The sequence below is a fragment of the Simochromis diagramma genome, unplaced genomic scaffold, assembly GCF_900408965.1.
Source record: "Simochromis diagramma unplaced genomic scaffold, fSimDia1.1 OVJJ01000501.1, whole genome shotgun sequence".
NCBI classification, from domain to species: Eukaryota; Metazoa; Chordata; class Actinopteri; order Cichliformes; family Cichlidae; genus Simochromis; species Simochromis diagramma.
In genome coordinates, this window is record NW_024387320.1 from 3,548,379 (window position 1) to 3,563,986 (window position 15,608).

The 15,608-nt window shown below is 39.7% G+C and overlaps 2 protein-coding genes across 3 annotated transcripts in view; one reads left to right on the forward strand and one right to left on the reverse strand.

Moving 5' to 3' along the window:
* The window catches only part of uxs1 (UDP-glucuronate decarboxylase 1), a 35,898-nt gene extending 31,094 nt beyond the window's left edge, over positions 1–4,804 (reverse strand). The window contains exons 1-2 of one of the 2 annotated variants that reach the window (XM_040005490.1): positions 4,028–4,799; positions 3,473–3,500 (exon numbers count right to left, since the gene is read on the reverse strand). In XM_040005490.1, the coding sequence (XP_039861424.1) occupies positions 3,473–3,500; positions 4,028–4,118 (119 nt within the window). In that variant the 5' untranslated portion in view covers positions 4,119–4,799. Of the gene's footprint in view, positions 1–3,472; positions 3,501–4,027 lie in introns of both variants that reach the window. The other variant, XM_040005491.1, reaches the window with a different exon arrangement.
* Positions 4,805–11,642: 6,838 nt separating this feature from the next.
* The window catches only part of tmtops2b (teleost multiple tissue opsin 2b), a 28,549-nt gene continuing 24,583 nt past the window's right edge, over positions 11,643–15,608 (forward strand). Inside the window, exon 1 of the mRNA XM_040005413.1 lies at positions 11,643–12,538. Coding sequence (XP_039861347.1) covers positions 12,172–12,538 — 367 coding nt within the window. The 5' untranslated portion in view covers positions 11,643–12,171. The remainder of the gene's footprint in view (positions 12,539–15,608) is intronic.

Consider the following 15,608-nt stretch of genomic DNA (forward strand, 5'->3'; position numbering starts at 1 on the left):
GTTCTATGTAAAATATAACAGGACACTGGAGTAAATTCTCTACCATTTCACACTTCTGTTTAATCAGTTCTGTTTGACATTTTTTCAGCTGTGTAAAAACTATAACTTTAATCTCAGCCAAACCAATTTACTGAGGAACAAATAAAACACTGAAAAAAGCCAAACAATAACATTTTTAAATTAGCTGACTTATATATCATGTTTAACCTGAGTAACGAAAGACCACGGGGGTTTGAAAATTATAGGCTGGGAGTCCGGTGTTCTCACCGGCTCCAGTAAGCCTTGAACCCCGGCTAGCTATCGAGCTAGTGGGTAACAGACGCCTCCGAAAACATTGGAGCGCTTTTGAAAATATGTGGTGTCTTGATAAACTGAGCAGATATTTGAAGTTTACACAGCTACATTCTCGCCTGAAAATATGTTAAAAGTTTATTTTGTGACCCAGAAAGAATAAGAGTAATATTAAAACTAAGTAGCTGCCGCCATTGTTGGAAACTGGAATTGGCAGGGCCGTGTCACTGTAACGTAATTGGCCTACAAATGCGGCCTCCGAAGGATGGAGGTCACAGCTTCTTCTTATTCTTCGGGGGTTTAACGGCAGCTGGCATCCCTGGACATGCAGTGCTACCATCTTCGGATTCAGTCCGTTATTACACTCTTAAATCCTACTACTTATTCCTGTGTCTTTCGGGATCTTACAAAGCTTTAAACAACGCATCGACTATTAAATTAGTCGTCGACGATTTTAATAGTCGACGTAAACGTGACTATTAGACTAATCGTGGCTGCCCTAGTATTGAGCTTTTCCCCACAGTAGCTACTCAAACTGAAAGTGTGTGTGTGTATGTGTGTGTGTGTGTGTGTGTGTGTGTGTGTGTGTGTGTGTGTGTGTGTGTGTGTGTGTGTGTGTGTGTGTTTTTAAACACATTCATAGAGTACTTCATGCTGTGAACTTGAATGCTTTATATTCATTGGATCCACAACTACAACCATTTCAGAATCACTAATGTCTCTGGACTGCGGGTGGAAGTTAAGGCACCCACAAGGAGAACATGCAAACTCCACAGAAAGGCCTTGGCCAACAAGAAGAGTCAATCCAGACCATTTTTTCTGTAAGGCGACAGTGCTAACCACTGTACCGCCCAAGTATGGCAATTAACTAAGACCAAGCATAACTTTTATGAATGTTTATCATACTTTTCAGTTCTCATTCATTTGCTGTTTGTTAAACCGTGTATGCAGTATAAAATCCCCACTGCTCTTAAACAGCTATTAATTTAATCTAAAACATTGCAATGATGACATTAACAAACAAAATGCCAATCACTGCAGTGACTGTTGTGCACTTTTTCAGAGTCAGTAATAAGCTATGGTGTAAAACAAAGGTTTCAATTAATAAAGCAGTTCTGCTTTATTAAGACAAAACATAAGGCTCCTATGGTTGTGTGAATATGGGAGAACAACAAGTTTCAATTTTACTTGGCTGATGTTTTTTGCTCTAATAACTATAATTAACAGTACACAAGTTTTTTTTTTATCTTTTCATTAATGGAAATTTCATTTTGTATATGTATAATAAAACACTGACCTTTTAATGGCTCTACACCTGCTGCAACAGGCTACAGATACTATTGTTCACTTTACCTCAAGTCTCAATGTAAATGCTTAAAGTTATTGTATTTTTGTACAAATATAATCAAACTAAAAATGAAAAGCAGTATGTTATAATTCATCTTATGTTTTACATGTTTGTGACACTGTAGTGACACATTCAAAACCATTTTAGATGGCAATAATGCTACTGTTTCTGTCTCAGGTTCTTTGAGCACTTAAAATAATGCTGACAGCTGAGTGGGTCATGTTGGAGCTAATGAGGACTGAACAACAGTTCAGTATCTCAGTATAGTTTCTCTCTGAAATTACATAAATGCACGAATAAAGGAAAAAGCAGATTGTTACCCTCTCAGATTACCAACTACTACATTACCATTATGAGACAGACAGAGTTGTCCTGGCCAGTAAATTAGTGACGCATTAGGTACAATACTATATTCACACACAGCACACGGGCAAATTGGTCATGGGTTAATCAGCTGCCATTCCCATTATGGAGGCTTGGGACCAGCACTATGAGTAAACCAGCTTTTGATCCCCAGACGCAGAGTTTGTGTCTCCTCTCGGCCTCAAACCAGGTTTACTTGTTAGTTAAGTTGGGCAGCAGTGACTGGTGGAAAAACTTGTAACGCGAGTATCTACAAAAGCTGCCAGATGGCTGAGAATCCAAGCTTCCAAAGCTGTTATGAAGACAAACGGCAGGTGCATTTCCTTTTCCCCCCCATTTAGAATTGTGTTATTTTACAGTTCTAATACTTTACCTATTATTCTACAACATAGAAATAATAGAAATAAATGTATCAATATTTCCCCCCAAAGTTTTGGGCCTACAAGCAGTCAGAGCAGTTTGTGTCAGAATTAGAAGCAAAACAAAGGAAATAAAACGTGTATTTTTAAACAGACTATCATCAATCATACAGTCATATTGATAAGAAAATCCACAGGATGCTGCGCAGTCCTCTGCAAAACAAAGTACACCCTTACTTCTAGGTATTAAGAGAGTAAGTAGAAGCCGTACACTGATCTGGAGGAGTCAGGCGTGTGTTAACATAATGCTATGATCTTCCTGGGAGTGAACATACCAGCAAATTCCCCCCGAGGTCAGACCATTTAATACTCAGAGACATTAAAAAAAAAAAATCAACATCCTTTGGACAAACAAGAAGAAAGTGGAGATGTTTGCCCATAATGCACAGCACCACATTTGGAGAAAACCAAACACAGCCTATCAGCACAAACATGTAATACCAACAATCAGGCATGTTGGTCGAGGGCTGATGATTAGGGTTTGTTTTGCAGCACAGGACCTGTGCACCTTGCAGTTATTGAGCCGACCATGAACTCCTCTGTATGCCAAAGTATTTTAAAGTCAAATATGAGACCATCTGCCTGACAGATAAAGCCTTGCTGAAACTGGGTGAAGCAGTTGGTCCATGAACCCTAGAACAGCACCAAATCGACAGCAGAATAACTTGGACATTAGGGTGGAGCAAGGGGTGTTGTGTTCCAACCACCCAGTCAAAGTCCAGACCTAAACCTGAGTGAAATGCTTTATTGCAACCTTAAGAGAGCCTTGCATAAACAAATGCTCCCAGCCGTGAATGAACTGAAGCAATGTCGTAAAGAAGAGTGGGGACCACAATTCCTTCACATTGATATGAGAGACTGATAAAGTCACACAGAAAGCCATTACTTCAATTGTTGCTGTTAAAGCTGGTTTTACAAGCTACTGAATCATGGGGTGTGTACTCAGTTCTCCCAAAGGAATGCACAGAGTTCTGTGAAAACTCTCTTTTATATGATTATGTGATATATGATTATACATGATTTCAAGCAGAAGATAAATGAATTACTATACCTCATGTTGGTGTATGTTCCCCAAACAGCTAAAAGAGAGAAAGAGAACACATAATAATGGCATCATCATGAATGCAATACGAATAAACAGAGCAGTGCCACATTGAGAGGCAGCTAGACTTTCAATGATAAACACAAAAACTGCTGAAGACCTGAAATCACTGAGCAATGAACTTACTATAGCAGTTAGTGTTGTTACTAGAACTGTCACATTTTGACTGTGTCCAATCTCTGAACACTTGCAACAAATGTTTATTCTCAGTATTAATTAGCCTGCTCATTACTTTGTCAATTTTTCAGATTAATTCCTAAAATATCCTTTAAATTTCCCAAAGGCATTAGAAACAATTATATGAAATCAAAAACATCCAGAGGGGGCGACTTGTAGGCAGTCTACCCTTTGAAAGGTGCACTCTGGAGGACTAGAGGACTGGGGGGCTTGGCCACCCAACAGTTGGTTGTCACACGAGTACAGTTTGTCATGAGTGAAAATAAACTGTAGAGATGGCAACTTGGCGACAAGAATAAAAGATTTTTTTAAAAATCGTACGCTTACAGGCAATATAGGCGATCAAAGCGAGGGCAAAAAGCAGCTTCATGATTCTTCTGTTTAAGCTTGATATCATCCAGATGATCCGCTTCATCATCCGCTCAATGCAGCAGGACCAGGAAACAAGCGAACCGCACGTTCAGGTCCAGCTATAGCATTTTGTTTTACAGCGGTTCATGTCCTCGGTGTGTCTCGGTTTTACTGGGCGGACAGGCTGGCGATGGCACCACAAATTCACAGAAAGTGTAGCCTGGCGGGGCAGGCAAGGGACAGATGCTACGTCCTGCTACGTCAACACCGAGCGGGAGCAGTTTACGTGGCTAGCAGCGCACGCACAGGTAGCACACAAAAAGGTGGCAATCTAAACCGTGGAGTGTCAACGTTCACAACTACGCCTAAACTTATTCGCTGACTCCATTTATACCCACACGGAGAAGGCGGTCATATTAGCTGCAGTACATGGCTACTTCTTTCGCACGCGGATGTGACTATCACACAGCTTCAAACTACTGTAACGCATTGATAACACTACGGACAGTTAGCCGTTAGCTTCACATTAAGCTACGCCTGTATAACAAGATTCTAAACTAAATATAACTGTCATTGAAACAATAGCAGAAATAAGCCGTGGCTAACGTTCATATTCGAATAAGCACCGCGAGAATAAATAAGTCGCTAATTTTAACACCACTGAAATGTCGAAGTTTGCTCCTCTCGCCTGGGCCAAGGAATAACAGATGAGCGACTGCTCAGTGCTCGATTAAGCAGCCTGATTTTCTTGCAGCCTCTGTGACGTTCGTGAAATGTTGTGTGTGTACATATATACAATTTTATTTATTTTTTTAAATTTTAGACATATCTTCCCCAAATTGTTGTTATTTGTAGTATTTTTTAAAATTCCATTCTTTAAGAAGGCGTAGCTTTCAAGTTCCAAACTCATTTCTTTTCATAACACACAATGGCTCATTCATTGCGCTACTTTCCAGTCTGAAGTGAACCTTGTTGAGTTTCCCATTTAAACCACTGTATCCCATTTTCCGCTTACTTGTTCTTGTTTATATACTTGCACTAGTTGATATACCTAGACTTTAGGATTTAAAAAAAGATATATAGAGTGATACAGCCCTAATTAATATACTCTTGTACTGCAGATCTACTACTAACCTTCTTATGGAATAAATTAATAAACAGATATATATATCTATATATATATAGATATATATATATATATAGCTGGGCGTAGTGTACCTGGAGTCGAGTATTTGGCCAAAGTGCTGAACAAAGAGAGAATATAATGAAACAATGAAAGTAGAAAGAAAACATTTTAAAAAAGAATTGTAAGACATGTAAGAGGATATAGCATATAATGTACATGCAAATATGCACATACATATACAAAACTGTACACATTCACGCACAACCACACATATGTGAACATAACTTATATGCACATACAACATCATCCAATAAGATAAGAGACCAAATAGACAGAATAAAAAAGGATATCAAAGAGATCCGAAAGCCTTGGAAAATAGGTAGGTCTTGAGATTCGATTTAAAGACTTCCAAGGATGAAGAGGATTTTATGAAGGGGGGAAGACTATTCCAGAGTCTCGGGGCAGCAATGGAGAAAGCCCTGTCACCTCTAGATTTGAGCTGGGAGCGTGGAACTGATAAAACCATCTGACTGGAGGAGCGCAGAGATCAAGTGGGTAAGTGCAGGCTAAGAAGATCTGAAATGTAACCTGGAGCCATTTATTACACAGCGTGCTGCGGGAAAAGCCTGTTCTAACGTTTGAGTCTAAGGTTTATTTTTTAGCACCTGAGGCTCTATTTTGCTTTTCTTCCGTAAATACTCTGCGTCTTCCACGTGATTCAGTTTATTTTGAAAAGTCTCAACAGGATCTTGAGCTTTATTGTGAAAGGTTTATGTGGAAAATAAACGAGCGGACACGCGGTGGTTTTACCGTCGTTGTGATTAAGTGCTTGTCCATCTGTAGTGTGGTAATATTAAATATAAGAGAAAGGGAGAACTTTAAGAAATTAATATAGCTACTACAGTGACCATCAAAACGATGAAAAAATATTGCCATAAACAGTTTATTTTGCGACACCACGGAACAAACGATAACGTAAAATGAAACATATATATATGTATATACGAATTATATATATATATATATATATATATATATATATATATATATATATATATATATATATATAGCATAAATTGTCTAGTCTGTGATATATCTTCATATCCCAACAGTTATTATTTTGATTTCCATTACCACTACAAAGAAGCTGACATTTGCTGTTTCAGATTAAATGTCTCATTATGAACAACAAAACACTGTCATTACTTATTTAATGAAAATTAAGCCAAAATGCTCCCCGTGCAGCTTTTTCGGTGTGGCTTCATCGGTCTCTCACATGATGAATTTTGTCTCACTCTTCTTTCCAGTGTTCCCTCAATTCTTTGTGGTTTGTGGGATTTCATCAGGCACGTGCAGAGGGGGGGGGGGCTATAGGGGCTTGAGCACCCGCCCCTTTCCTGATGGGTGCCCAAAGTGCCCTTTTGTTGAGCCAACTTTTTAAAAAAAAAATTATTATTATTATTATTTTTTTTATGTGTGTGTGCGTGCGTGCGGAGTCCTGTCTGTGCCCCTCAACAATAATATTTAACTATTAATCACAGTTTTGCTAAATAAAAGGATCTGGCTTGCATCAGTCACATGATCACATTTAACCAATGATCGCCCTTGACGGCAGAACGCGCTGGTTACGAGCCGGGAACGAGCTCACAATGAGCACGCGCATTTTTAGCGGTCCGGAGCTGTAGGAGAAACACAAGTTAACTCAGAGACACAGACTGATGCGACAAAACCAGTAAGTAGGTGTACAGCGCACACTGTAGTGTGTAGCACAGTGGCGGCTCCTGAAAAAAATCTCAGGGGGGGCAATTTTTATGATATCGACTAAAATGACCCATTTAATGAGTACATCAAACAACACAATTTTAATTTGTTGCTAGGTGATTAACTCATACAGTGATACCTCATGCCCACTAGATGGCAACACACAACAGAAAGCTTTCCTCTAGCTACATAAGTTACAGGTAGAAAGCGAAAGAAATTAGCATCCAGTAGCCTTTAAGCAAAAATGAATGTGTCCACTTACTCATTACTTAGGCTACATCAATCCAATGTTGTGTGGTGTAATCAAGCAACAATATAAAGCCGGCTGCATCATATAAATCAATATGCACAGCCTGTCAGCCACGACTTGCGCTGGAACCAACTCCGACAAAAAGTCCTGTTGTATGCTTTTGACTTCTCCTTCGTTGCCTGGGTTAGTTGAATTTCGGGCTTGTCAGGTCCCAACTCTTTAACTTGCAGTTTTTCTGCCATTGTCCTTCTGGCAAAAGGGTAGGTTAGAAGCGATCTAACCACTGGTGTAGCACCCAGGAGTATTAGCTTATTACGTACACGTTGGTAAGTTGTCTTGTTGCAACTGACGCACTGAAACAAACGAGCGTGCTGTGTGTGCAACAGCGCGACAAACATTATCTGTCCTTTTATTAACTGCACAGGTAGTGCTGGTCATAGCTGCTGGCTACCTGTGTAAGGCTGTCATGGGTCTGTAGCTCTGTCACCGTTTTAGGGAACATATTTAGTTTTAAAGTAAGTTTCCGGGCTTTTCCTGCCTTTCTGGAGGGATTATATTTCACTAAAAACGATCTAATATGCATGTCCTCATAATAATTATTATAATTGGAATATATTAAAAAACACAAGCTGTATTTTAAAGAACATACATTAAGAAGCAGATTATATTAGATTTATATTTTAAATAAGACAAAATTTGGATTTTACAGCAGTAAAATTATTGTATCTCTACAGTTTAAAAATGTAATAAGCTTTGCCCCTGCACAGAGTGGATAGTGAAACAAATGGAATCATCATAAATACATTATTTCATATTTATTACTTCCCCCTCCTCATTGCTTTATTATTGTAGCTCTAGTAATAAATAATAATGTAAGGATTCTGGATCAGCACCATGATGCCCACAGTATATACAGTATTCTGAAGAAGGTCTAAAATGTCACTGTGTGTGCGTGCATGTGTGTGTTTTATTTAGATGGATTTTTAAAAAAAATATTACTCATGATATAACATTGTCCAGACATGCCTGGTAAGGACATGAGGAGGAAACGGCAGGAGCTGTGTGAGGCTACTAAAGGCAGTGCTATAACATTTTTCTGTCATCATTTTATTATAGATTAAGTACAAGAGTTGTTAGGTGTGGATAATTAGATTATAGTTTATTGCAATAGCAAGTTGTGCCTTGTTCTCACATAGCAAGTGGAGAGGGATATATGAAATGATGGAAGGAAGAAGAGAAGCAAAGAGTGATTCACAGGCAGAGCCTAAATTATTTCTCACAGTTTTTTGTTGCCTTATGGTTCCAAGCGCTGTCACCAATCTTTGCATTTTGTTATTATCTCATGACACTTGTTTAATCAGCTACCATCTCTCCTATGGACTTTTTAATGTCTACAGTCTCAGATCAACACAGCCCTGCCCTTCCCATATTAGATTCTTGATGAATGTGTGTTGTTGTTATTCAGCCTGGTTCAATGTGCCCCTTTTTAACTTTGAGCACCCGCCCCTTTAAACCTCTCTGCACGGCCCTGGATTTCATTTATCTACAGCTCTCCCAGCACAGCATTTCAGTAGAGTGGAAGTCTGGACTTTGGCTGGGTTATGGCAACATTGTAACATTGCTGCTGTTCTTGGGTTCATTGTCCTGATGCATGAAGAAGTTTCAACAAAACTTTAGCTGTCAGACAGATGGTTTCACATTTGACTCTAGAATACTCTGGTATGGAGAGGAGTTTATGGTCGACTCAAAGAGTACAAGGTGCCCAGGTCCTGTGGCTGCACACAAACCCAAATCAACCCCCCTCTACCACCGTGCTTCACACAGGGGATAAGATGTTTGTGATGATATGCTGTATATGGTTTTCTCCAAATGTGGTGCTGTGCTTTGTGGCCAGCTTCACTTTGGCCTTGTTTATCCAACAGACATTGTTCTAAAAATCTTGTGGTTTGCTCTTGTCTTGATTGTGCTTTCATGAGTCTCAGACCTAGCTTTTGAGTTTTTTGCAGTTTCTCTGAACATTGCATGGTCTGACCTTAGGGTAAATTTGCTGAAAGGTCCAATCATAGCGTGATTGTGACATTGTCTTGAACATTTTCCTCTTGTTAATTCTCTTAAAAATTGTCTTCAAATTGTTTGGAAGCAACCTTATAACCTTTCCCATACTGATGAGGAAAAAAACAGTTGCGAGAAGGATTACTCTAAGATTACTGCTCCTTCCTTGGCATTGTGTTCACGAACACCTGAATGCTCCAGACCTGCAAACTGTCAAAACTTCTGCTTTCATACAGGTAAATCAAGTGCATTTTGTTAGCAATATCTTGCTGCTACTTAACCTCTTAATTCATATGGAAACAGCAAGGGTAATACCTCAATTTCTTACATGCATTTTGGCTTAAGTTTTGTCAAATAAATGACCAGATCTTTTTTCTTTTCTTTTTTTTATCATGTCCTTAAAACTTTAGAGGATTTACTTTACTCTTATTCATTTGATTTGCAGGCAAATTTTCAACAGTGACATCAAAATAACACACTTCATCCCACTTGATGGCTGATTTAACTATATATTAACTCGTGGGCAATCTAGATCCACTTATGAAGGCTGGGTGTAGGGCTTGCTGGAGGAGGAAGCTATGATAAATATAGACTGTGACAGTTCATATCCTGGTCGTGCTTGAATACTGGGTAGAATATGAGCACTCAGCTTAGGATAATCTGTTTGCCCAGGTCCTGAAGTGAACAGCTCATTGACCATTGTCTACCAACCCACTTGAAAGTCTTATGGGGAAAACACTGGATGAAAAATAAAATTTTCCTGTTGGCCTTTTCGAGTGCGTGTCCCTTTTACATTCTAAGCACACACAAAAAACAACAACAAAGATGCTTTTCTTTCTACCTTTGATGTTTTTTTTCCCCTTTTTGTTGTTGTCGTTGTTGTTTCAGACAGCCATGAATTAATAATTCTGAGAGTTCCACATGAGCAAAGATGGAGATGGAAGTCTAACTTTCAGTGGGGGGGAACAGCTTTTTTAAAACCTTATTCTGGGTCCAAATCAGCAAATCTTCAATCTATACAAAGGATTCTGTAGAAAGTGAGTTACAGCAGTTAGCTTCTAGCTCTCACATTGATCATCAGCACATTATCCTGGGATTAAACACTGTACATAGGCTTACAGGAATATTATTATTAATGTTTAATGTTGTTGTTTGTTATTGTATTATTATGTGTTGTAATTGTATGTATTTGTTGTTTGGACTACATTGTTGTACATTGTGTGCTAAATTGCTTATTTATCATTTTTGTCTGACCTGTCACGGGCTTCAGATGAAAAGTAGCCTTCTGGCTAAATCTAGCATATTTACATTGAGACATAGCTCTGTCCCCTTTAAATACATGTATTCAAGTTCCAAAATACAGATGTTCATCACACCCGAACTGCTGCCTGACTGTGCATTTCATTCTGTGAGATACTGTGAGAACCAAACAGAAAATTTTGCTTCATTTTTTCTTTTCTTTGTCAGCACAACCTTCAAATGCCCCTCATAAAATCAAACGCAAACATTTAGAGCACTTCACTTGGCAGTGGTCTCAGGCTTAGCTACAAAAACTGGATCCCTAAACTATGTCCTCCCTTAAATAGCTTGCTGCCCTAATTATGAAGGGCAACATCTTAGTTGTTGTCCATCCAAAGATGACATTTAATTGTAAAATAAAATAAAATTAAAAAAAATTCCCTAGATCAGGGGTCTCAAACAGGTCCCTACTGATTAACCCTTCCCCCACAGCTGTTCATAGTATAGTAATAAAGTCAAAGATAAACAATTAAATGGCAGAGTGGTTCCTGTTTTCCCCCCCACTATCTACTATATAAATGTGTGTTTTTCTGTTTATAAAATGTCCAGGATAAAAATAAATTAAAAACGTAATAAATAAAAAGGGGGATTTTTCATGAATTAACACAAACTTTCCACTTTATAACTACAGTGTAAGCAATGAACCACTAAATCTTTTTCTGTAAGTTTACACATTTCTTATCATTTAAACCCAAAGAATCACACCAACAGCTGTAGCTCATTTACTACAGCAAAATCTTTATGATGTAGGAAAACTGAGATGTAATGTTGAAATTGCTCTTCTTATATTGAGATATCTCAGGGGTAAAATGTGCAGCTAGAGGTCTTCCACAAGCCAGGGCCACTTAAGATAGGGGGATGTGGCCCACGATGTAAAATGAGTTTGACATCCCTGCCCAAGACCCTTACCCTCAACGTGACCATCACAGACATAAATAAAAGCCTTATACTACCCCCAGACCTAATTTCAACATTAAGCCCCACAGCGGAAAAGCAGCAGCTGCGTTAAATTTCCGCACACCCTATTTAAACTTAAATAGGTCCTCAGAAAGATATATGTACAAACAGACACGCATATAAAGCCCCCCTCACCCCCCACCACCACCCGTGGATCCAAGCATCCCACTACCCTGTGATGTAAGAGTCGCCCTGCCTTTAAAAGTCCTGGCGCAGAGCCCAAATCGCATAACACCACTGGTGGCACAAGAGTCTCCGCTACGAGCGCGGATTACAGCCAGTCTAAAAGTGGTAACTTGAAGACGAGAGGAATAAACTGCTGTGGAAAGTAACTTGATAACTGGGATGAATTTTGTTAGATTGCCCAAATTATATGTAATAGCGCGTACTGTCAAGCTGGTTCGCGGAGAGACGCGGTGAAAGCGGAGGAGGCGTTGCGTTAAAGTCACGTTAAGGTGACACTTTTTGGTTACAATGTATTTTTTAACATTCCTGCCAGTTCTCTAAGAGTCGGCAGCCAGGTGATCGCTCTCAGGATCAGCGGAGGAATGCGCGTTTGTTGCACATGAGCATGGAGTAAGATGGAAGCTACACGCGCAAACTTTACAGATGCGCGATGTGACCAGCGCTGCCGAGTGAAGCAAGCTCCAGAGTGAAGAGAAACTGATGGACTGAATGGACGGCGGCATGTTTTCTGGTCAGGCTGGTCTGAATAACAGCTTCAACCTGAGCGATGACCGAGATTTGCTGGACGCACCGGCGGGCTCGGCGAAGCTCTCCCCGGCGGGCTTTGTGGTGCTGTCCGTGGTGCTGGGCTTCATCATGACTTTCGGCTTCCTGAACAACTTCATTGTGTTGCTGCTGTTTTGCAAATTCAAAAAGCTGCGGACACCGGTGAACATGCTGCTGCTGAACATCAGCGTGAGCGACATGCTGGTGTGTTTGTTCGGCACCACTCTCAGCTTCGCCTCCAGCATCCGCGGAAAGTGGCTGCTGGGGCGCAGCGGCTGCAGCTGGTACGGCTTCATCAACTCTTGCTTTGGTAAGTTCTGCTTTTTTGAACAGCTCAAAGTTTGGGATGTTGTGGTATTTGTCAACTCATGCACCGTTTTACATTTCTGGAAATAAAACTGTGCGAAATATCTGCTGTTTTTGCAAAATGTATTATAATAAGTCACTGAGACACTGAAGTCAAAGTTGTGGCAAATATGCTTTATTTCACATCGTCAAATGTAATTAGTTATTAGTCCGCTCTGTTGTGTTTGTCTGCGTAAGAGTCATCGGGGCTGATGGGGATTGGATGGATTAATAATATTTTCAGTAGACCATGATACTCCCTCTTTAAATTACTTCGCTTTATTGAAGCCATCGGTATTCATTAACTTGGATTGTTTGCACAATGGTTAGTTTCTGTCATTATTCCAAGTAGCAGCTTTCACAATAATAATGCATAATAATAAGAATCTGTACATATAATGATAGCTGAGCCTGATAGATAATCAAACAAGCGCTCTTTGGATGGATCCAGATTCTTCTTCTTTTTTTTTTTTTATCAAAGAATTGTGACCCAAAGTCTGTCCACTGCACAAAGAGAAGTACATTTGACGGTTGATGTCTTTCGGTAAACAAATTATGTAACGGTGACACTGGTTCTGACCTCAGACCTGCGGGTTTCATGTCTGTACAGCCCATCGCGTTTCTTTTTAAGTCTGCTTATCGACAGACACTGCCCGCTCCGTATCTGCAATCACACTGGCCAGTTGGTCCAGCGCTGCACTCTGACCTTCTCTTCCTCTGTCTCCAGAGGGAACGGGGATTGCAGTCAGATTTGAGTATTATTGTACTACATTGTTCATGAGCCCTCCATCCCCTCTCTTATTAAATTAAAACATCATGAGCTTTCCAGCGTTTCTTAACATCTGGCTGGTTTGAGCTCAAGGAAGAATGAAAAAACGAGTTTGTATTTTACAGTTTGTCACACAATGCATTGCATACTGATTTATTTAATGACGTATAAATCCGTGCCCCCACACGGACTTATTTTTTATTTTTTGCACTTTTACTATGTAGTTCATCCACCAGGAGGTGGTAGTGTCACAACCGGGATGCACTGACCCTCATCGCATTTATCAGAGGATATGAACTCTGGAACTGTAGCCATTTGTATTTATTTCTGTCTGACAGATTTAGGGCAATCTCGTGTTTTCATGTTAGAAGGTGAAACGTTTTTCCTACATTTGGCTTGCTCAGTGTTGATTGCTTTTTGGGGTCAGGCTCATGTCTTTGCCACAGTTTGGTAAGGAAAGTTAATTCTGACACAATTGCTGGAACGTAACTCACCCACTTTAGTCTTTTACAGTGTGGTTAATAAACTCAAATTAAAGTGCAAACTGCTTGTGCTATGCTAATAAGCATGATACATTGTATGTGATTCGTTTCCTGTTTATCACAATGGAAACACAAAGCCTATAAATGTCACTGGACTCTCATGCTACTATAGCTGTGTGTAGGAAAAAGGAAATGATCATTTATGAGACTCCTATAACTCAGGTTGAGTTATAGGAGTCTCATAAATGATCAGACTTCAGTACACACTCAGTAGACCTTGTATAGTGTAGGTCTCATTTTCATTCTTGTTGTGGCTTTTTAGATGATCTAGTGCTTTTATGCGTTTACTTTGTGCTTGTTGATATTCAAACTTTTGTCATTACACATTCTTGACCCTGATGAAGGCCACAAGCCGAAACGCGTTGGTCAATTATTAAAGTTGTTCATCTTCCCTCAAGTGTTGAGTTCCTGCTTTGTGATTTCATTACACATTCACACAGTAGTTGAATGAATAAAATTATATACACCGAGTTGTTCTCATGCTAGTAAAATTACTTTTCATTTCAGTTGCATTTTTTTTATTATACTTTTACAGATTTTCATCTGACCTCACAAATGATATTTAGACTCTTATCATGAATACAGAAATATGTATTATTTTAACTTATCTCTGTTTCCATATCCTCTGACGGTGGTGTTTTCCTTCTGCCGGTGCTTGTGTGCTGGTTTACATCTGTTCATTTACCTTCTGTGTATTGTAAAACCGGCTATGTCAGCAGGATATGTTGAGGCGGTGAATTTTCATTTGTCTTCACGCTATGTTTTAAAGTCAGCAGCGTGCTTTGACTTTATTCTCCCCTGGGCTTCTCGCTGTGTTGCATTTTTAAAACTTGAACCAGCATGGTAACAGCTCACTGCTTATTTTACTGGTGTCAAGAGACAAGATGCTGGAAAGCTGACAGAAGTCGGTAGATACAAAATATTTGCCACATAAAGTTTGCCAATATGAATGCAAAGAGCAGCCATACTGTTAGTCAAACTCCCAGCACCCCCCCACCCCACCTACCCACCCAGTGTCACCTCTACACAGACACATGTATGCATGCAAGCATGCACAGATAGAGGAATTACAATTTTGTAAACACATTTTAACACGGGGAGCATAGAGAAAGTTGGTTTAAATGACTTTAAACATGGCGTGGTTGTTTTTTCTAGATGACTCGGAGTATTTCTGATCTATCGGGAGTTTCCCACAAAACCATTTCTATGCGGAGATGAACTGAAACAAAGAAGATGTCCAGTGAAAACACGCATCTCACTCCTGTCAGCTAAGAACAGGAAACTGAGGCTACAGTTCACATGGATTCAGCAAAAGTGGGCAATAGATGATTGAAAAACACTGCCTGTTCTAAGCATTTCTGCTGCAGCGTTCGGATAGTGGGGCCAAAAATTCGTATAAACAATATGAAAGCATGGATCCATCCTGACTTCTATCAGTGGTTGAGCCTGGTAGGGTAATGCTATTTTCTTAGCACACTTGGGTCCCTTAATACCAACTGATGGTTTAAACCCCACAGTCTGCCTGAGCATTGTTGCTGACCGTGGTCATCCCTTTATGACTAAAGTGTATCCATCTTCTGATGGCTGCTTCCAGCAGGTTAATGCACCATGTCACAAAGTTCAAGTTATCTCCAACAGGTTTCTTGAACATAACAGCGAGTTCACTGTACTCAAATGGCCTCCACAGTCATCAGATCCCAATCCAATAGAGCCCCTCTGGGATG